Raw genomic sequence first — 21,590 nt, 5'->3', positions numbered from 1 at the left:
AAATTTGGGTGGCTCAATCAAAGTGCAAGGCCAGGTCAAGCGTGGAGGAAATGGATAATGACATATTTCAGTAGGCGATATCCCTCCCATCACTTTGTTGACTCATGCTAACAGCCTGTTTAGTCCAAGAATGCCAACAACTTTGTACATCCTAAGGGGTGTTGACGATTTTGCCTTTTTTCAAAATTTCTGGCCTTGGGCCTTTGTAGCAGGGTTGTTCTTGTGTTCAAGGAGTTTCTTTCTTATTTCTTATATTGCCACACTGGATATCATGAATGATGGAATCTATTTACTATATACCTGGGCATTGTCATGTATGCGTAGTGGCTGTGTCTTTCTGTATTTTGCTTGGGCGAGGCACCTTTCACTACGAGCAAGAGACACATGTAGGTATACAGGGAAACATGGAACATGGGAGAGAGATAGAGCACACATCCAAACAGAAGGTACCTGAACTATGAACTCCTCAGGAAGCCACGACCCAAGACTAAACAACAAACAGCCACAAAGCAAAATGAGAATATCAACCGCAGACAGCATATATGTACTCAGAAGCACCATGGAATATCGACCGGCGCCAGGTTCCTGTATTGGGAAAAGAGATGCTAACTGCAGAGGGTAAGAGTAGGCTGTGAGATGAGTGAAGACCTGAGAAGACACACAATGCATATGCTCTTAAGACAGCACGATGGGGGCATGTCAGTGGAATGATGTGAGGTGGCTGGGAACGAAGAAACACCAGAGAGAATTCAGAAACAAGGGAAAATCATTGCAATAAAGCAAGTTTATCGTCTTTCAATCCAAAGCTACAGGTATGTTTTCTCGGCCAGATGGAGGGTTGTGCCACAAGCAATAAAGACAGGCAATCACCAGCGAAGCGGCAAGGGACATGGATTAGAGATGGCCGCTTTGTGATATCCGTGGCGAAGCGTAGTTGGTTCATATCGACTAGAAAGCGGACGTTGTCCTCAATGCGCTAGTCCGTGTAGACCCGTTTGACGAAATCCCCCGTCGTTGAGGAGGTGCTATGGGTCGGGAGCGATTCCTATCTCGAGACCAGCTGCAAGTCCACGTCAGCAGTGTTCAATGTCTGGAAAATGGACAGGGCTTCTTACATCCTTACGGCCTTATCATCGCCTGCTGATGCAAACATTCCCGGATCTACCGGGTTCCATGATATTGAGTTTACACATCCCTTCATATGCCCTTCCAAGGTCTCCACAAGGTTGCCATTTTCTTTGTGCCAGATGTAGACCTTTGAGTCTGCTCATAGATTAGTACATGTCACAGATACACAAAGGTTGAGACACTTACCCTCACTTCCGCTGACGACAAAGTTCTCCGCTGCTCCCCCAAATGTGCTGCGAATAACGAACAGGCCTTGCTTTTGGCCCTTAAACTGGCGGACGACAGCAGTGGTATCCATGTCCACCAACTGGATCTCGCCCTCGGCCAAGTTGATTAGCACATGTCGAGAGTCCTTGCTGATAGCGACCGATGTGGGCTTGCTCGGCAGCGGGAGACAATAGTCTTCCTCGTATGTGTGAAGATTATAGACGTGCAGTTTTGCCTCTGTGTCGGCCGCGACGAGTCGTCGTCCGTCGGGACTGATCGCACAGTCCTGTACACGGAAGCCGCCTTTCCACGTGTGTAATGATTGGCCGCGCATGCCCCAGTGACGCAGTTGTGCTTCGGCGTCGAGAGAAGCCGTCACAAATGATTCCCCATCTGCTGCCCAGGCTGCCGCAGTCACCGGTTGACGGTGATGGTTGATGGTGAGCAGACAACGACCGCTCTAGATAATGGACAACCCAGTTAATATGGACCTCGAGATTTTGAATCACTGTTGTGAGAATCAACACTTACCTCAGCGCTCCATACTCGTGCCTGGTGATCCTGTGAGCAAGTAATGAGCTTGGAGTCATCTGGACTCCAGCTGGCGAACGCAACACCTTCCTCGTGTTCTGTGAGCCTGTGAATAATTGTAAAATCGGCTGTATTGTAGATCAGCACGTTGTGGTCCTTGCCAGCAGTGACTAGCTTGCTTCCATCGTGCGAGAACTCGCAATACCATACTTCATCCGAGTGATGATGCAAATCCAAGCTGACTTGTAATGGGAAGTCATTGCGGTCACACATATGATCTGAGTAGAGGGAGGGTGGATTGGCCGTATTATGGTAAAAGCAGTTGTTGATCTGCGTCTGCTTAACATGATCCAGTAGGTGTGCAAGGCGGTGTTGTGGGATCATCACGGAAGGAGAGATAGATTCTAGCGGCTCGATTAGCAAGTTATACCATAGATACCGGCTAACACATGGGGGCTCACTGGACAACTCGTCAAGCAGGCGTTCACGGGAGGAGGTGACGGTACCATCCCACTCTGCTTGAGCATGTAAGGTCTCGGGCGGACACATCAGAAGGCTAGTCGAGGTAATCGGTAAGCAAGTTGGCTTTTATTGAAGATACCTATAGATCGGCAATACCTTGAAAGGGCGTGAAGACGATTGACGTCGAAGTTCAACGGCGTCAGTTCTTGCCGAAGGACGCTGAGAGCTGCAGCCAGGTCCCGCGCCTCCAGTAACTCGAGGAACTTCTGTTGTCGCAAATAAAATAACATCTCGTTCATGTTTGCCTCATCCGCTAATACCAGTGTCTGATCTGGAGGACTTTTTTGATCCCCTGGATAGGTGGCCAAAGAACTTTGAAACGAGCGCATCAGGATCCCCTCGGCTTCTGACCAGTTCCCACCTAACACAGCACTCCGAAACGCTGCAACACCCGACGTTTCTAGTTCATAGCCGCTCTCTGAGCTTAACAGCGATGCTGATTCATCATATCCCAGCTCGTAGAGACTCTGTATTAAAATGCGAGTCACTTCCTCCCTGTTGTGGCCATAGTAGGTTTGTGGTCGCGATGCTCGTTTAGAGCCATTCGTATACGAGTTCCCGTTGGTTGACGTTTGCCCGTTCGGTGTTTGTCTCGTTGTGACGAGTGGTTCATTCGACCCCGCTGAGAAACTCGTCTCGGCGACCGTTCCATCGGGACGCATGATTACCAGGCGCCTGCGCTTGGGGGAAGAAGGTCGGCCGTCCGGTCGGCCCAAGAGATGGTTTGGGGAATTCTGATCTGCGGTCTCACGTGCTGATGGGAGATGTCCAGGCCCTGCTCTTGGAGAAGCAAGGTTATCCGGGCTACTTGAAACGCGGCGACGGCGGTTGCCACGAGGAGCTGAAGGACTGGCGGGGGGTTGAGATGTCGTGGGCAGGTAGTCGGGCAGTCGAGCGTCGGGATCGCCTACCGAGGCGGAAGCTGTGGTATTGACGGGCAAAGGAGGTTCAGGATTGTCGGGGGCGATAAAGGGGCGATGCGGCGGAGGATTGTTAGCCAGTTCGACAGTATCTCTCGATCTGCCCAATTCCCTGGCTCTTTGCAAGAACCAGGTGAGCAGACCTCAAGCGGTGGCGGTTGTCCGATAGGTAATCGCCGGGAGCTCCGTAGGCGATGATGCAGCTACCGCCGGATTAGCACAATTCAGCACAATTGTCACCAGCTTGGCTAATAATCACACAAAGGCAGGTGATTAAAGAGCAGTAACTTACGAGCAATTACGAGCTTGTGAGGTCTCCGCCTTGAAGTCGGGGGGGGTTTGTCGGGCGGGCTTATCGGAGGAGTGGAGATGAGGAATTGCTGGCCTTAAAAGGGGAGCTCGGTAAATGTTGAGATGTCGAGACTTGTCATAAAGTTGATCAGGAGGAACAGAAAAGATAAATCAAGTATTCATACTGGTCATCGTATGGTGTGGTCTTCGTGTGATAAGGTCTTCGTATGGTGCTTGAAGTTGTGGAGGAAGGATGGATCAAGGTATTACACTTTCTTAGGCATCGCTCGACACTTAACCCAGTGACTAGTTATCGTACTTTCCATAAACTGTGTAATTACGTTGCTTTGATTATTCGCGTAATTATCTTTTTCTCAGCTGATCTACTGGGCTAGACTTACTCTTCGTTAGTTAGCGGTTCATCTTGTACTGATTTTATACGAGCGAGTTTGCCGCGAGAATAGCAGACATACTCGTCAGTGGCTCAGTGCCCAAGATATCATTTTGCGAGGGATCTAATGAAAACATAGGTAGAGTAGATAACCGGGGATTAACCCCGTACACAGTAGATGACTGTACACTGTAAAGGTCAAGATGTTTCTACTGTGGTAGGATTTAAGGAATACTTCCGGCAATCGATCATGTGTTCCTCCACTGACGCCATCATGATGCTCCCAGTACAACCCTCGGATCTTCTATAAAGCAGCTGTTCTGCCACTTTGACTTCACCATATATCATTATATCCTCAGAAACGATTCAAATCAATACACATACTCCAAACAACTGTACCTTCTCATCATGGGCTGCTCTTGTGGATCTACTTGCACCTGCACTGGTGGTGCCCAGGGCTGCTCTTGTGGCGACAACTGTAACTGCAAGGGATGCGGAGTATGTGATAAACCTGCGATTCTTGTGTCAAGGCTAACACCCTCTCCTTCTAGAAGTAATCTATTTCGCCATCGCCCCGATTTCGACGAGATTCGTTCAGGCGGATCATTGGATCTTCTATAAAGCAGCTGTTCTGTCGCTTTGACTTCACCATATATCATTATATCCTCAAAAACGGTTCAAATCAATACACACACCCAAACCTACAATTGTACCTTCTCATCATGGGTTGCTCTTGTGGCGATAACTGTAGCTGCAAGGGATGCGGAGTATATTTCGCCATCGCCCCGATTTCGATGAGATTCGTTCAGGCGGATAATAGTTTGACGAGATCAATGGAATACTTGGACAATCCAGAATGAAAATTATGAAATAGCATATGATTTGGACTTCTATTGCACCGGGCTCGATGGAGGATTTCTCCTGCAAAGCCTCCTTGCCCGGACCTTGTAGGTAAACGTCATAGGTCGCGCATAGATATATTTAGTTTCAGACAACTCCCCAACCTGGTGTAAATGTTTCCTCGATTACCCTCGATTCTAGGTACCTACTTGACCGGTCTATAAGCCAGTGAAACTCCCGGGCATCACTGGCCAGGCCATCAATTGTACCTACGACAAAGATACTCCATGTGGTAGTCGTGATATCCCTGACAGCTATCCACTCCAACACAACACCGAAGATTACACCAGGACGTGAATATCAGCATGTTGCGAATGGGGAGCTCGAGGTCATGCCCGGATACTGACGACGAAGCAACTCAAGGACTCGCCGATTTCCTTGTGGAAGAGCCGTGCTCTGAGGATGTTTGACACCGCGTTACGCCGAAAATCAGGTTGTGAGCATTGCAACTGCATACAAAGAGCCAAGGGCAGCTATTGGCTCGGTGGGAGAAGACCGAAACACCTGCAAACGGCGGAGTCGGGTTACCGGCTGGCCGGCGGGCTTTCTGAGGCGCCCAGGATGATTGTCGCTAATTAGGCCTTCCGAGGTTACTAGGGTAAGTTCGTTAGCTGCTTATATCAGGCAACGCCGCAACAAGATCCGATGGATGTGGATCTTCGATTTCCCCTGCAACTTCAAGTCCTGTCGAGTGTACGATCCGGCCCGTTGAGGAATATTTTGCTACGCCGAGGTACGCCGAGGTACGCCCAGAGCCCCATGTTAGAGCTCTCATGTTGTAATAGACATCAATAAGGAATGAGTCGAATGATACGGAGTAGTGTAACTAGACATTGGCCTTACGGGGGGGGGACTCGGGGATTCGGGGCAGTCCCCCACCGAGAACCCCGTGGGGGTGAGAAAGATAGCTGGGGACCTGGGGTCACCTACGTCGACTCTAGTTTGTACTTCGACTTGACTTGAGCACCAACGCCATATATTCAGACCGTCACCACAATGAGAGACTACTTCAAAATACCAAACTCCATCAAAAGCCACACTTCACTTCCCCCCATCACCAAAACCCAAATGTGGGGGTTCCTCGGGTAATCGGTCGGAGGAAGGCCGAGTCCTCTCTCCATAGGAATGCGAAGCCCCCGTTGAAAAAGTGCCATTTCTACCTGAACTCGTCCTTCTTCATAATTAGGCAATTATATCACAGTCATGGCTTCTATTGTACTCCGTTCAGCACTGAAATCCACCCCGGTGGCATACGGCTTCTGGTTGACGTATGTTGATCTCCAACCCCGCGTTCTGCCAGGCAGCATCATCTACCCCCAGATACATCTTGCTGCGTTCAACTCAATCCGAATTACAATACTAACTCTTCCATCCCGATCCGCAGCCTCCCCAGCTCCCCCTCGCTAGGACCGTCCTCCGTCGCAGCCCCGATTTCTCCAAAGGCGGTTTCAGCTGGGTCCTGGTCGACGCTGAACATGGGTTGATCAACGATAGCCACTACTATGATGTGAGTGCCCAGTTCAACCCCCGAACCGAAGAAAACAGCCACTAACAGCCACCGTCAAGCTCACAAATGCCGTCGCCCACGAAGGCGCAAGTCCCATTATCCGCGTCCCCTGGCCAGAAGAGTGGATGATCAAGCGTGCTCTTGATGCCGGCGCCCATGGAATTATGACTCCCATGTGCCACTCTGCTGTATGTATAAACCGGAGTCCAGGTGTATTAAATCCCCGCACATACTGATATACGAACAGGAGGACGCCAAGAAGGTCGTCAGCTACTGCAAGTACCCGCCTGTCGGAGTCCGCGGGTACGGACCTATGTACACGGCACACTCGTTCCCCGGTGTTTCACCGGCGGAGTACGATGCTAAGACTCATGCGGAGGTGTTGGTTGTTGTGCAGATTGAGTCCCGACCTGGTGTGGAGAATGTGGAGGAGATTGCTAAGGTCGAGGGACTCGATGTTCTTTTCATTGGTGAGATTGAGATTCCTTGGGGGTTTGGTTGCTTGGGTGCGATTGGGTTATGACTGACTTTCTTAGGACCCTTCGATCTTGCTAAGCAGATGCGTATTACTCGTGGTGGTGAGGAGCATGAAGCTGCTATCCAGCGGGTTCTGGATGCTGCCAAGTCAAATGGGAAGAAGGCTGCTATTTTCTGTATGTGTTGCTTTCCCTCTTTCGCGTCCATGATGGCTGATATGTATACAGGTACCGATGGCAATGATGCTCTTCGTCGTTCGCAACAAGGATTTGATATGGTTTCTATCATTACTGACATCGGTGTCTTCGGTGATGCTATGCTCGCTGAGTTGGAGAAGGCTAAGGGTAATGCTAAGGTTGAGGAGAAGCGTGAGGGCTACTAGATGGCCTAGTGGTTATTGGTTAAAGCAATTGCAAATGAATCCAGAATAATCACCAAAATCACGGGGTAAGAAACAGATCAGATATCAGCGCAGTATTATGTAGACAGATGGTATCAACGTTAAGTGGGGTACAGGCCGGTGAGGAGGTAAGTAAACCTCCCAGACAGGAAAAAGCCAGGTTAAATATACAGTCTGATGATTTCTATTGCTGGAAGAAAACACCCAGCTAGTTTCAATGGCAACTCATGCTCGAAGCAGGAAAAGCCGAGAAGGAATCATCCTCGCTGCAAAGACGAATCCCATTGCCAGCGTAGCCACCGCAGCAAATGCAGCCAACAGTCCTAGACGCGCCAGGCTCTCGATACCAGGTCTCTCATATTTGATGGTTCTTCGCTCACCCAGACGGGTGCGGCGAGTGAGAGTGGGCATGTATTTGAATTCAAAGCGTGTCTCCTTCCCAAGGCCGTTCTTCTCATCGAGGAGTTGCTTATAGAAATTCCTCCGGCGAAGCTGGGGAATAGAAACGGTTAGTGGGCATCACCAAAATTTTGGGTGGTTTTACATACGGAAATCATCAGCCGGTCGATGAACCATATCTTTGGAACAATGTATGAAGCAGTCATGACCCAGAAGCAGTATCCCCAAACCAACATTCGATAGTACAGATTAGGCCGAGGGAGGTCAAGCGCATCGGACAACTGATCCCCGTTGAGTAGTCGACTCATTGCTTCCAGGAACCCCTTGGATGCATAAGCCGGCGCTGTGTTCTCCAGACCAATGATAATGTTCTTTGCCAGAATCCTTCCTGTTTCGCTTGGATCAAACTCGGTGATCAGAAGAGACTCCATCATAGCACGAGCTTTAGTTGCGCTTTCGAAGTGTTCCGTCGGCGTGCCCATATAGTATGCGACCAGTCTCCACAGCGCGATATAGTCGTCGATTTCTTGCTGGCTGAGGTAGATACCTTGTCGTGGAAGCCCAACCCATACTACAGCGCTGCAGAATGTATTGATTGTACCGATAGAGTCGAGATCGTTGACGGGAACTCCGTATTTGTCGATATCGTAGTATTCAGGGCTCTGCTCGATCAGGCTGAGGATTCTTAGTCGGACGGCTGAATGAAGCAGCCGAACGCGGGCGCATGAGATATTTCCTTCGCCACCTGGCTTCATGCCTTCTGCTGAACCGTTGACCTGAAGGACATGTTGAAGTGTTTCGAGTAGTCGTCGGCGCACTACCTTGGCACCAAAGCCACCGGTTCGTGAAAGGGTTTCGACGACTCGGATCGCTCCCCTAGATTGAAGGTCAGTTGGTTGCTTGATTTCTATTATCGCGGATGCAAGGAACGCTCATACATTCCACCTAGCAGACTTTGGAAGCCGAGCTGTGGGCTATGTCAGTCTTTCTTCACAAGTCATACTCTGTGAATCGACTACTCACGACATTGAGGATGGGAAGACCATATCGGAAGAAAGTGTCTTGCCCTCGCTGGATCTGATCCCAGTCCACCCACTCCGGAATTGTGTTGATTTCATTCCATAGCTGTTTCAGCTTTGGATCCTCGTCGGCATGGTCCTTCAATAGAGCATACAGGTCTCTATGGAAAGGTCGTTTCCCGGCGCCGTCATCCGCAGACGGGATCTTGTTCAGGCGCTTTACACACTCGTCGGCTAGAGTATCATATGTCTTGACCATCGGACGGAGGTCATCTGCAGAGGTATGAAGGTCGGTCCAACGAAAGGAGTATCCCCAGTAGTGATACTCTGTGCTGTTTCCGTGTTTTGAGGTCTTCAGTGACATGGTTGCGTTCAACTCCTTAAGATGGAACAGATTTCCAGAGGTCATCAAAAGCGTCTCCTATTTCGCTATGAGAATAAGCCATCGTTTCTATATAGTTTAATGTTTTGTTTGGCCATCTGACATGAAGGCATTGCGGCTTGTGGGTTTGCCGTGGCCCACGGTCCGGGGAAGAAGAGGGGTCAGCTCAAGGGGTTAGGGCATCGTCAATCTTTAGCATGTGAAGTTATTCCAGCCAATCAGGCCATTGACCCCGGAATTCCCCACGTTGTTGTTTTTATTTTTTTAGATCTCAAATGTTTATTGGCAAGTTAAACCTTGGCAAAAGACATGTGAAATGTCAAAATAATCCGAGACGACCTTCTCCTGTAGTTCCAGCTCTACAGGCCACCGAACTTCCATAGTGTCATTCTTTGACCACATGGTCGTTGGGTTCGAAAATGACGCAGCTGAGGTAGTGACTTACTCTTTGTCAATCTTTGAATAGCCCAATAGTCTTTCTTATGTGTAATCGCCGATCACTCTTTGTCTTCCTTTGATCGTACCCGCAGACAGGCTTAGATGATGACCCGGAGATGGACTTGCCGCTTGAAGTAGACTATAAAGAGCCGGACATGTCTGGACCTTGCTAACGAACCAAAAGAATCATGGATCCGAAGCCTTACGTTAAATGCAAGCTAAATGGGGTGTCCAAATCAGGAGCAGATCTCGACGGGTTGGAGCTCCAGGCCTGCCATCGCGCTCTCAATAATCTGCGAAGCTTATTGTTCCAAAAGCCAATGTTAGACCTTCTGCAGGACCAAATTGAGGAAGGGGATCGCTACTTTGAATCGTTAATCGAAGCCTCCCGGGGGCTGTATAGGGAATGCAGGATATTTATGAAAGTAACCGGAGTCTCAGCGACAGAGTTCAAGGCGACTTGCAGCCGCTGGCAGGTCTCTCAGCCCCTCGATGACATGGCCCGGAGGTATGTGTTCCCAACTCACCCAGAGCATTATGCCGTCATGCAATCGCCAGGTGCTCCTCCTGAAGGTGGACCAGACTGCGGAGTGGAGCTCATCGGGGAACACATGGCTCGGATTCGATATGTCGATCTCACGCAGACCATCGTAGATGTCCCAACGTGGTTGTGGCATGCACGGAGTAAGAGTTATGATATGATGGAGGTGATGGTTGCGAAGCTTGACAGCGGGAGTAAATTCTTCTATCTCATGAATGAATTCGTGAATACCGAAGGCGGCTGCAAAATCAGGCTACGGGTCTTCTTTCCCTCGGCCGCACCCTGGTCGTTGATCAATCAGCACGCAGAGCATCTTGCGGTTGAGTTTCGGAACCTGCTCAAGATGGTTCATGCGGCAATTGAGGGTCTTGAAGACAGCTATTAACCTATCTGCAATCGGGGTAAACGTTCTGTAGTTTTCCTTTGCGTGCCTCTTTCTCCTCTTTTCTTTTTCCCATCTTCGTTATTCTCATTCAATGCACTCTTTTTCTTTGAAGGCCTGGCTAGTAACATCTTCTGTATCTCAAAAACCATGCTTTGACCAAAGAAGGCATCGACACCCAGTTCGCACTTGTAAGGTCTGTTCTTTGCTTCGAGACGAAATTAGAGATGAAGAAAAGTCTGGATTATGTGGGTTCTAAAAATTCAGGGTTGTAGCTACATGTGGTTAAGCGGATGCAAAGTCCTGTGCACGACTCAAAGGAAAAGAAGGCGCTTCCAGCACCTCGTGCTCATCTTCTCCGTCAATATCCGCTATCTGATGTTACCAAAGACCTTTCAGCATCTTCCCACAAAAGATATTTCCAATTCGACCTTCTATATCCTCTCGCAGATTCGTGGGCCAGTGCCCATTCAGTTCGTGCGGTGGGACACGTGGGACGAAAGTTCCCGAGTGTATTAATTTCCCATGTTGCATGTAACGCCAAATATTGCTGAACTGCATGTGACCCATATAGTCTCGTTCGCCAACCAGGAAATCTTCTGTATACTGCCACAGAGCTGGTAGATGTCTGCAAGGGAACCAGTCCCCAATGATGAAATGAAATGAGAGAAGGTTTAGACCCGCCTCATGAAAGGAGTCGACAAGGGCCTCGCATGTTCTTTCGTTAAGGTAGGGATAAGGCCACTCCTCAGAGTCCTGAAAAGTTATTAAGGGTACGTTAAGCTCTAAATGTTCAAGATGAGAGTGTTGAACAATGCTGGCGAGACTGTCGTATGGCTATGGGAACATTAGCAACTGGGATGCCGGGGAATCTCCATTCACAGTGAAACAGTGAATGAAACAATATCATAGATACTCACCAATCCCTTGTCGGGCGCCCAGCTCAGGGTCATACCGAGTGATAGTAGGTTAGGGAGCTGGTCGGCCAGATTGGCTAGGTTGTGAATGCTGATGGGAGGGCGTTTGTTTTCACACCGTTTTGCCTCGAAAAAACCGGAGACCATTTCAGATCGAAACCGAAGGTGACGAAGGGATTTGGCATGATATTCCGCTAACACCCCCAGGGTCTGTTGCGGAAATCCATACCCTATGAACATTTTTAAGGGTGGGAGCACTTTCAGAAAGCTGTGGAATTGCTCCACTCGCTCAATATATGCAGGGTAGTCTCTTTGATATTGATATTGAAGATGCAGGTCTGGAATGCCCATTTCTAGGGTTTCCAGCGCCTGAAAGCAGCCAGGGAGAGTGACTTTAGGCAGCAAGTGGATCCAATCGACCCGGAGCAAGGATAAATGTTTGATCACTTGCCATTGTAGTTGTGCGGCCCATAACGCGCTCTGGGGTGGTCCAAACCTCATACTGTCAAAGTAAATGTTTTTTACCCGAGGTAAGAATTTCCCTTCGCTTAATGTGATGAGCCCTCTCTGGTTCTTCTGGGCTTCAGATTCCCTCCTCTTCTGATCAGGTGAGACTTCGTCATAGCGAAGTTCGTGGTCATAACCCGGTCTCCAATCATCCCTGCCAATCAACCTGAGACTTTCGAGGCTGTGACTTCGATAGATAATATCTTTCAATTCAGCAGGAGAACTTGCCGCTGAATCTGGCCTGATTGGTCTGTCGTACTCGCCGCGGTACCACTCTGCTTCGATTGAACGGATGCTGGACAGTTGAGGTGCCGACGAAAGCTTGTTGTTGAGTTTCTCACATAGCGCAATCTTCGAGCTAGCTATGTGAACACTTGCTTGAGGGTGGTATTGGAAAAGTTGGTGCAAAATCTGCCCTGGCATGTATCTTTCATGCCACCAGCTAGAGTTAAAATCAGCACTGTGTCAATTCAATAGGGAAAGCAACTTACTGAAAGTGCTGGAGATTCACCGCCACCCTAAACAGGTATGATAGGAACTTCATGAACTCATCGCAGAAGCCAACCCGGTAAGAAAATACACCATGAGAGCGCACCACGACGATGTTTTTCACGTGTACACGCAAATGAATCGGATAGGTTCACCTTTTCCATGGGGAATATAGTTGAGACGTCTCGTCCGGCTTGGACTCGAGATAGAGAGTTTTGTGGAGTATGGCAGCAGCGATATGATAAACCCTGGAGTTGCAGAGCACAACAGCTTTGAGAGAGTTGGAATCCAGCTGAATTCTGATGTGAGCTTGACATTCTGTTGAGTTCTATGTGCTTGGAATAGATGTACCATGCTACAAATAAGGTGCCAAACCTCCACAGGCAGTCTGCCTGCGAGCGATTGTTTGGAAAGCTCCATCTTATCAATTACATCGCCGTGGATATCAGGAGAAGGAGTGACAGAAATTCACCCGAATGAATGCAGGATCAGGACAGGAGTGATTGTCAATGTGAGCAGGAAGAAGCAGTGATACATATCACATTTGCTTGATTTTTTGCCCAATCGCAGACGGGGAGGAGCGAGAGAATGAAGGATTGAAAAGGCCCGATTGCGAGGATGAACACAATCCTGCGGGTCACCTGACCATCCAACAGATCTCCTCAGTGATAAATGCTTGGATTCCTGTGAAACCAGTAAACCACCCCCAAACGGGAAAGGTTAGGTTTGCCTTGTTCTGAGTTGTTCTTAACTTCTTCCTGTTTTCGCAGTCACCGACGCCCAGTTCGCATTTGCAAGGTCTGTCCTTTGCTTCCAGATGAAATTCCAGGCGAAGAAAAGTCTGGATTATGCGGGTTCTAAGATTTCAAGGTTGTAACTACATGAGGTTAAGCGGGTTCGACGTCTTGTATCTGACTCAAAGGAAAACAAGTCGCTTCCGGGCAGCACACTCGTGCCCATCTTCTCCGTCAATATCTGCTATCTGATGTTTCCAATCACTCTTTAAGCAGCTTTCCCCAAAAGAGATTTCCAATCCGACCTTCTATATCCTCTCGTAGATTCGTGGGCCAGCGCTCCTTCAGTTCGTGCGGTGGGATTCGTTGGACGAAGGTTCCCAAGCGCATCAATTCCCCATGTTGCATCTGATGCCAAATATTGCTGAACCGCATGTGACCCATATAGTCTCGTTCGCCCACCAGGAAAGCTTCTTCATGAAACATCTTACATGATGGAAGCCCGAAAGGGAACCAGTCACCAACGATGAAATGAAATGAGAGAAGGTTTAGGCACGCCTCGTCAAAAGCGGTGACAAGGGCACGACATGTTCCTTCGTCAACGTCGGGATAAGGCCATCCCCCAGACCTTTCAGGAAGTGCGCGCATGTTCAGTTCTAAATGTTGAAGATGATTGTGTCGAACAATGCTAGCGAGACGATCGCATGGCTAAGGAAACATTAGCAACTGGGATTCCGGGAAATTCCGTCACAATGAAACAATATCATAAATACTCACCAACTCCCAGTCGGCCCCCCAGCTCAGGTTAATACCAAGTGATAGGAGGTTAGGGAGTTGATCGGCCAGAGTGCCGAGGTTGTGAATGCTGATAGGAGGGCCTACACGTCCTGGCTCCCCATGATCGGCGAATAAGTCATATCGAAACCGAAGGTGGCGAAGGGATTTGGCATGATATTCCGCTAACACCCCCAGGGTCTGTTGCGGAAATCCATACCCCATGAACATTTGCAAGGGTGGAAGCTCTTTCAGAAAGCCGTGGAATTGCTCCACCCGTTCAAGATATTCAGAGTAGTCACTTTCACCTTGAGAATCCGGCTCCGCAATGCTCATTTCTAGAGTTTCCAGCTCATGAAAACAGCCAGGGAAAGTGACTTTAGGCAGCAAGTGACTCCAATCGACGGAGATCAAGGACAAATATTTGATCATTTTCCATTGTAGTTGTGCGGCCCATAACGTGCTCTGATGTGGTCCAAACCTCATACGTTCAAAGTGAAGATTTTTTACCCGAGGTAAAGATTTCCCTTCGCTTAATGTGATGAGACCTCTCCGATTCTCCCGAGCTTCAAATTCCTCCCTCTCAAGATCAGGTGGGACTTCCTCAAAGCGAATATAACCCGAACGACCCGGTCCCCAATTTCCCCAGCTAATCAAACTGAGACTTTCGAGGTTGTGACTTCGATAAATGATATCAATTAATCCAGCATAACTTGCCGCTGCATTTGGTCTGATTGGTCTGTCATACTCGCCAAGGTGCCACTCGGCTTCGATTGAACGGATGGTGGAGAGTTGAGGTGCCGAGGAAAGCTTGCTGTTGAGTTTCTCACATAGGGCAACCTTCCAGCTAGCTATGTGGACACTTGCTTGGGGGCGGTATTTGAAAAGTTGGTGCAAAACCTCCCCTGGCATGTATCTTTCATGCCACCAGCTAGTTAAAATCAGCACTGTGTCCACTCAATAGAGAAAGCAACATACTGGAAGTGCTGGAGATTCACTGCCACCCTAAACAGGTATGATAGGAACTTCATGAACCCATTGCAGAACTCAGCCCGGTAACAAGATACGTCATGGGAGCGCACGACGAATATGTTTTTCACGTGTACACACAAATGAATCGGATAGATACGCGATTTCCATGGGGAATCTCGGTGAGGTTCAGGTGACCTTTCCACCTTGGACTCGAGATAGAGAGTCTTGTAGAGTATGGCAGCAGCAATTGGGTAAACCCTGGAGTTGCAGAGCACAACAGCTTTGAGAGAGTTGGAATCCAACTAAATAGTAATTAGTAAATTCTTCTGTGAGCTTAACATTCTGTTGAGTTCTATTTGTTTGGAATATATGTACCATGCTGCAAATAAGGTGCCAAATCTCCGCGGGCAGAGTCCGCCTAAGAGCGATTTCTTGGATAGCTCCATCTCCTCAATTACATCAGGGCATCAAGAGAAGGAGTGGGGGAGGGGCCGAATGTAGAATCAGGACAGAAGTGATCTTAAAACTGTTAAAAGTGAGCAGGAGGAAGTAGTAAAATGTGAACTGCGTTTCTAACATTGGGGTGAAATCACGTGGTATCGTGTGCCCACCGCTGTTCCTCTTTCCTCTTATCTTTCTTGAACTAGACAGTACACAGTACTGTCCTAAAGTCAGCTCGCAGAAAGAGGAATGTACCATATCCAACATATCGGAGTACGAATACAGTTCTCGCCTACCCCGAAGTACTCACAGAATGGTGGCTTCAACACATCAGACTAGGATTGTTGACATCAAATGGGACTCCACTTCTGCTCTGGTCTGTCAGAGTAAGCGGCTTCTGGGCTAGTATCTACCCAATAGAAGAAATCGAGCGGAAGTGTGAAAGAGTTCACCCTGCATACATATGGGTTTTGAGGACAAGTAGGACAAGCCAAGCTGATAGACGGCTTATGGCCGCGATTCGCCCTGCGGGGAGAATCAGGATTGGACGAATAGATCAGGGGGACTCCACGACTGAAAACTTGGTGAAAATCGACGTTAATCAATCCAACACCTGTAACTCAGAGCGAATGCTAGGCTTAGGACGTCCTCGACTGAAAGCTCGGGCATCATTGTTGGATCTGATAACCGTACAGCATACGTTGACACAATCACCGCCCGCCGAGCTGTCACCGCTTCCAGACTCGCCCTCCTCAACTATCACCACCCACTCTGTATCCCCCCATTCCACACAGGCCTCTTCCATTATGACTTCGGACGATTCTGAGAACCATGGCTCGATCTTTTCGGTCTCCGGCCCTGTCGTCGTGGCCGAGAACATGATCGGTTGTGCCATGTACGAGCTGGTAGGTGACAGAGCTCCGAGATCGCGGAGAACCCCAGGAAGCTGATCGGAACCATAGTGCCGTGTTGGTCATGACCAACTTGTTGGCGAGGTCATCCGTATCGAATCAGACAAGGCCACTATTCAGGTCTATGAAGAAACAGGTACCACTCCACAGCCCTTTCGCCCAACATGATCTCGTCATAACCCCACAAGAGCTATGCTGACCTATGCCACCTTTGAATAACAGCCGGTTTGACCGTCGGAGATCCCGTTACGAGGACAGGAAAGCCCCTTTCAGTAGAACTGGGCCCCGGTTTGATGGAGACGATCTACGACGGTATCCAGCGACCCCTCAAGGCCATCGCCGACCAATCGAAGGGTATCTACATTCCCCGTGGCATTTCCGTGAATGCTCTCGACCGCGAGCGCAAATGGGAATACAAGCCTGCCGGCTTCAAGGTTGGCGATCACATCACTGGTGGCGACATCTGGGGTACCGTGTTCGAGAACAGTCTGGTAAATGACCACAAAATCCTGCTACCTCCTCGTGCACGGGGTACCATCACCCGCATTGCTCCTGCTGGCAGCTACACTGTCGAAGAGAAGCTGCTCGAGGTAGAGTTCGAGGGCAAGAAGACCGAGTATGGTATGATGCAGACCTGGCCCGTCCGTGTTCCTCGCCCGGTTAGCGACAAGCTGTCCGCCGATGCGCCCTTCATCGTCGGCCAGAGAGTGCTGGATGCTCTCTTCCCCAGTGTCCAGGGTGGTACTGTCTGCATTCCCGGTGCCTTCGGATGTGGCAAGACTGTCATTTCCCAGAGTGTGTCCAAATTCTCTAACAGTGATATCATCGTCTACGTTGGCTGCGGTGAGCGTGGTAACGAGATGGCTGAAGTTTTGATGGATTTCCCCGAAGTACTTACCCTCTCTCAAGCGTACTGCCGCCATTTTTACTAATTGTTATTCTCGCAGCTTTCTATTACCGTCGATGGCCGCAAGGAGCCCATTATGAAGCGTACTTGCTTGATCGCCAACACCTCCAACATGCCCGTCGCTGCCCGTGAGGCCTCCATCTATACTGGTATCACTATTGCCGAATACTTCCGTGACCAGGGCAAGAACGTGGCTATGATGGCAGACTCCAGTTCCCGTTGGGCCGAAGCCTTGCGTGAGATCTCTGGTCGTCTCGGTGAGATGCCTGCTGATCAGGGTTTCCCCGCCTACCTTGGAGCCAAGCTGGCCTCTTTCTACGAGCGTGCCGGTAAGAGCAGTGCTCTGGGTAGCCCCGAGCGTGTGGGCAGTGTCAGCATCGTCGGTGCTGTTAGCCCGCCCGGTGGTGATTTCTCCGATCCCGTCACCAGCAGTACCCTGGGTATTGTCCAGGTGTTCTGGGGTCTCGACAAGAAGCTAGCGCAGCGCAAGCACTTCCCTTCGGTCAACACTTCGATCTCCTACAGCAAGTATAACACCGTCTTGGATAAATATTACGAGAAGGACCACCCCGAGTTCCCTCGTCTGCGCGATCAGATTCGTGAGCTTTTGGCCAAGTCCGAGGACCTGGACCAGGTCGTTCAGCTGGTCGGTAAGGCGGCGTTGGGCGACTCGGATAAGATCACGCTGGATGTGGCCAGCTTGCTTAAGGATGATTTCCTCCAGCAAAACGGATACAGTGACTACGATCAGTTCTGCCCCTTGTGGAAGACCGAGTACATGATGAAGGCCTTCATGGGCTACCACAACGAAGCTCAGAAGGCCGTCGCTCAGGGTCAGAATTGGAGCAAGGTCCGCGAAGCCACCGCCGATCTCCAGAACGCTCTGCGCAACATGAAATTCGAGGTTCCCAACGATGAGGCCGAGGTCTCGGCCAAGTACGAGAAGATTCTCCAGTCTATGACTGAGCGATTCGCCTCGGTCTCGGACGAGTGAAAGTGACATCTTAGCTTAGCATGTATTTTCCTTTAGACGTTCCTTCAAGCACATTCCCCTGTAGTTATTGTGTCCAAGCCAAGTTCATTTCCTTCCAGGTCCGTTCATCATACTGCGTACTACCGATATGGTACATGTGGCCCGTACGGGTCAGGCCGCAGAAGGCGCACATGACCAAGTGACAAGCCAAGAGATCATAGGCCATCAGCTTAGCAGCTAGCTATTTGGATGGTTAAACTAGTCGATTTCTTCAAAATTTCCGAGCTATCACTATATACCGTTCCCCCTTTGAGTGCAGCCTACGAGGCGGAGACCGTTTCGGACGCCACTACATCACCGCCTTCGAGTCAACCAAACAATCCTCCACTTGCAACGTGCATCTCCCCAGTTCTGCTTTCTTCGGCTTTGCTTCTGTTTCAATTTTCTTACATTTTCAGTACTTCCCTAGAAGCAGTCTTCATATCCTGAATCGCCTGCCATGGCAAGCCCCACCACTGGCTACTCGTGCGCACACCCCTGTCCCTCCACTCCGATGCGGTCTGGCTAATCTCCGTGTCTGCAGCATAAACGTCAATGACCCCAGCTTGATTTCGCTCGTTAACAAGCTTCAAGATGTCTTCTCCACTGTTGGCGTAAGTTTTCTGACTCTGAAGTCCCGCGACATCGTCATTCTGGGGCGGTCTATGCGCTGACACCACTGCTTGCTTTAGGTGCAAAACCCGATCGACCTGCCTCAAATCGCCGTCGTCGGATCGCAGTCCAGTGGGAAGAGTTCAGTATTAGAGAATATCGTGGGCCGAGATTTGTACGTGGATTGTTTCTGGGAGCTTGCGCAGTCCTTGCCCGCACTCATGGTGGCGGGCATGTGTGGCGATGTCAACACTAAGTACTAACACTGATTCTACCTACAGCTTGCCTCGTGGCTCTGGAATCGTGACGCGCAGACCCCTTATCCTGCAGCTGATCAACAAGACCCCCCTCTCAAACGGTGAGACCAAGTTGGAGACGACGGATACCGAGTCCAATGTGAACGAATATGGCGAGTTCCTGCACCTCCCCGGCGAGAAGTTCTACGATTTCAACAAGATTCGCGATGAGATCGTGCGCGAAACGGAGACCAAAGTCGGAAAGAACGCCGGCATCTCACCTTCCCCGATCAACTTGCGCATCTACTCCCCCAACGTCTTGACCCTGACTCTCGTTGATTTGCCCGGTTTGACCAAGGTGCCCGTCGGAGACCAACCGAAGGATATCGAGCGTCAGATCCGTGACATGGTTCTCAAGTATATCAGCAAGCCCAACGCTATCATCTTGGCCGTCACTTCGGCTAACCAAGATCTTGCCAACTCGGATGGCCTGAAGTTGGCACGTGAGGTGGATCCGGAGGGTCAGCGCACCATTGGTGTGTTGAGTAAGGTCGATCTGATGGACGAAGGAACCGATGTGGTGGATATCCTCGCTGGACGAATTATCCCCTTGCGCCTGGGTTACGTGCCTGTGGTCAACCGTGGCCAGCGTGATATTGAGAACAAGAAGCTGATTTCTTACGCTCTGGAGAACGAGAAGAACTTCTTTGAGAATCACAAGGCTTACCGCAATAAGGCTTCCTACTGCGGTACACCATATCTGGCACGCAAGCTGAACTTGGTACGGATTGGTTCTGAACGGTTCGGTGAAATCCACACTAACGTACTGTCTCCTTTAGATTCTTATGATGCATATTAAGCAGACACTACCGGATATCAAGGCTCGCATCTCTGCCTCCCTCCAGAAGTATACCGCGGAGTTGGCTCAACTGGGCGACTCTATGCTTGGCAACAGCGCCAACATCATTCTGAACATCATCACAGAATTCAGCAATGAGTACCGCACAGTATTGGAGGGAAACAACCAAGAGCTATCTAGCATTGAGCTGTCAGGTGGTGCTCGTATTTCCTTTGTTTTCCACGAACTCTATGCAAATGGTGTCAAAGCTGTTGATCCTTTCGACACTGTGAAGGACATCGACATACGCACCATTCTTTACAACTCATCCGGTTCTTCGCCCGCACTGTTCGTCGGAACCACTGCCTTTGAGTTGATCGTCAAGCAACAGATCAGACGCTTGGAAGAGCCTAGCTTGAAATGTATATCGCTAGTATACGACGAGCTGGTGCGTATCCTGAGCCAGCTTTTGAGTAAGCAGCTATTCCGCCGCTATCCCATGTTGAAGGAGAAGTTCCACGCTGTCGTCATTGCCTTCTTCAAGAAGTGCATGGAGCCTACCAACAAGCTCGTCAAGGACTTGATCAACATGGAATCCACCTACGTAAACACCGGCCACCCCGATTTCTTGAACGGACACCGCGCCATGAGTCTTGTAAACGAGCGTCAGGCCGCCGCCAAGCCCACACAGGTGGATCCCAAGACTGGCAAGCCTCTTCCCAATCGTGCCCAGAGCCCCTCACTCGACACCACTGGCGAGGCCACCAACAACAGTGGGTTCTTCGGCAGCTTCTGGGCTTCTAAGAACAAGAAAAAGATGGCCCTTATGGAGGCTCCTCCTCCAACTCTCAAGGCTTCAGCCAGCTTGTCTGAGCGCGAAGCTACCGAGGTTGAGGTTATCAGTAAGTTCAACCATGCAAATAAGTCACTGACCGTTCCTCGCATCAGCTTGCTAACATGCACCAGAACTTCTGATCACCTCTTACTTCAACATTGTCAAGCGAACAATGATTGACATGGTTCCCAAGGCCGTCATGTACACTCTTGTCCAGTATGTTTCACCTGCGTTGTTCTTTTCATCCCTTCTAATGTTCGAGTATACTAACAAATGCTCCTCCAGGTTCACCAAGGATGAGATGCAACGCGAACTTCTCGAGAACATGTACCGCAACAATGAGCTCGACGACCTCCTCAAGGAGAGCGACTACACCACTCGCCGACGCAAGGAATGCCAGCAGATGGTCGAAAGCTTGGGCCGCGCCAGCGAGATCGTCAGCCAGGTCCAGTGAGCAACACTTAGGTCGCAAGACCGTTCATCTACGCAGGGAAATAAGCATCCCATTGACCGAGTGTATTGATGAACCATCGCGTTATCGGAGTTCGGCTCTTCGCATCTCTTTGTGATTTTTGCACCACGCTCTGAATATCCTGCCTATACCTCGCAGTTGCCTTGCTGTTCGTACCATTGGTTAGCGACTTGTTTAGATGTGTTATCTCGGTGGTTCGGGCTCGGGCTTTGTGATCATAGTCCTTGGTTTGTGATGAGGAGTTCTCTCCTCTTTTTTTATGTTTGTTTTTCCCAATTTGAGAGCTCTATACCGTTTTCGTTCTTCGTTGCTCGGTCTGTTGCCTGCGTTCGTGGACTTGGACGTCTGGATGATTGTATCAAATGACTCTGTTTCTGCTTTATGATCTAGCTTAGAATTCAACTTTAACTTTTCTCTTGTCATACACCTAAGTTGTCGACGTGAGGGATGCATGATCTCGACCGGTCTGGCATGACCCAGGACGCCTACAGCGGGAAT

General features: G+C 49.7%; 7 protein-coding genes across 7 annotated transcripts; 4 read left to right on the top strand and 3 right to left on the bottom strand.

Annotated features, from left to right (window-relative positions):
- Positions 1 to 1,045: 1,045 nt before the first annotated feature.
- Positions 1,046 to 3,791, bottom strand: N7515_001078 (WD40 repeat domain-containing protein; the record flags this gene model as incomplete). Its single annotated transcript, XM_056661822.1, has 6 exons — positions 1,046 to 1,060; positions 1,124 to 1,263; positions 1,315 to 1,795; positions 1,867 to 2,422; positions 2,485 to 3,451; positions 3,785 to 3,791. The coding sequence occupies 6 exons, from the start codon at positions 3,789 to 3,791 to the stop codon at positions 1,046 to 1,048; spliced, it is 2,166 nt and encodes a 721-aa protein (XP_056526988.1).
- Positions 3,792 to 5,958: 2,167 nt separating this feature from the next.
- On the top strand, positions 5,959 to 7,256 carry N7515_001077 (HpcH/HpaI aldolase family protein; the record flags this gene model as incomplete). The annotated part of the gene is made up of 7 exons (XM_056661821.1): positions 5,959 to 5,975; positions 6,119 to 6,158; positions 6,275 to 6,397; positions 6,457 to 6,585; positions 6,645 to 6,867; positions 6,934 to 7,050; positions 7,102 to 7,256. 7 exons carry the CDS (start codon positions 5,959 to 5,961, stop codon positions 7,254 to 7,256), a joined length of 804 nt encoding a protein of 267 aa, XP_056526987.1.
- A 243-nt stretch (positions 7,257 to 7,499) lies between these two features.
- N7515_001076 (oxygenase MpaB family protein) lies at positions 7,500 to 9,056 on the bottom strand (the record flags this gene model as incomplete). Its single annotated transcript, XM_056661820.1, has 4 exons — positions 7,500 to 7,766; positions 7,823 to 8,549; positions 8,612 to 8,640; positions 8,697 to 9,056. The coding sequence occupies 4 exons, from the start codon at positions 9,054 to 9,056 to the stop codon at positions 7,500 to 7,502; spliced, it is 1,383 nt and encodes a 460-aa protein (XP_056526986.1).
- Positions 9,057 to 9,700: 644 nt separating this feature from the next.
- On the top strand, positions 9,701 to 10,438 carry N7515_001075 (uncharacterized protein; the record flags this gene model as incomplete). Its single annotated transcript, XM_056661819.1, has 1 exon — positions 9,701 to 10,438. The coding sequence occupies one exon, from the start codon at positions 9,701 to 9,703 to the stop codon at positions 10,436 to 10,438; it is 738 nt and encodes a 245-aa protein (XP_056526985.1).
- Positions 10,439 to 13,343: 2,905 nt separating this feature from the next.
- N7515_001074 (uncharacterized protein) lies at positions 13,344 to 15,206 on the bottom strand (the record flags this gene model as incomplete). The annotated part of the gene is made up of 4 exons (XM_056661818.1): positions 13,344 to 13,790; positions 13,860 to 14,787; positions 14,835 to 15,130; positions 15,204 to 15,206. The coding sequence occupies 4 exons, from the start codon at positions 15,204 to 15,206 to the stop codon at positions 13,344 to 13,346; spliced, it is 1,674 nt and encodes a 557-aa protein (XP_056526984.1).
- A 692-nt stretch (positions 15,207 to 15,898) lies between these two features.
- Positions 15,899 to 18,081, top strand: N7515_001073 (H(+)-transporting V1 sector ATPase subunit A; the record flags this gene model as incomplete). Its single annotated transcript, XM_056661817.1, has 4 exons — positions 15,899 to 16,174; positions 16,232 to 16,316; positions 16,454 to 17,070; positions 17,128 to 18,081. The coding sequence occupies 4 exons, from the start codon at positions 15,899 to 15,901 to the stop codon at positions 18,079 to 18,081; spliced, it is 1,932 nt and encodes a 643-aa protein (XP_056526983.1).
- Positions 18,082 to 18,559: 478 nt separating this feature from the next.
- Positions 18,560 to 21,074, top strand: N7515_001072 (dynamin-like GTPase vpsA; the record flags this gene model as incomplete). Its single annotated transcript, XM_056661816.1, has 7 exons — positions 18,560 to 18,585; positions 18,644 to 18,713; positions 18,792 to 18,886; positions 18,993 to 19,728; positions 19,787 to 20,687; positions 20,752 to 20,836; positions 20,906 to 21,074. The coding sequence occupies 7 exons, from the start codon at positions 18,560 to 18,562 to the stop codon at positions 21,072 to 21,074; spliced, it is 2,082 nt and encodes a 693-aa protein (XP_056526982.1).
- Positions 21,075 to 21,590: the final 516 nt, after the last annotated feature.

This window comes from Penicillium bovifimosum (assembly GCF_028826915.1).
Source record: "Penicillium bovifimosum strain IBT 22155 chromosome Unknown utg000001l_segment0_segment0, whole genome shotgun sequence".
In the NCBI taxonomy this organism is placed as follows: domain Eukaryota; kingdom Fungi; phylum Ascomycota; class Eurotiomycetes; order Eurotiales; family Aspergillaceae; genus Penicillium; species Penicillium bovifimosum.
The sequence above is the reverse complement of the archived record's forward strand: the minus strand, read 5'-3'. Positions and strand labels throughout refer to the sequence as shown.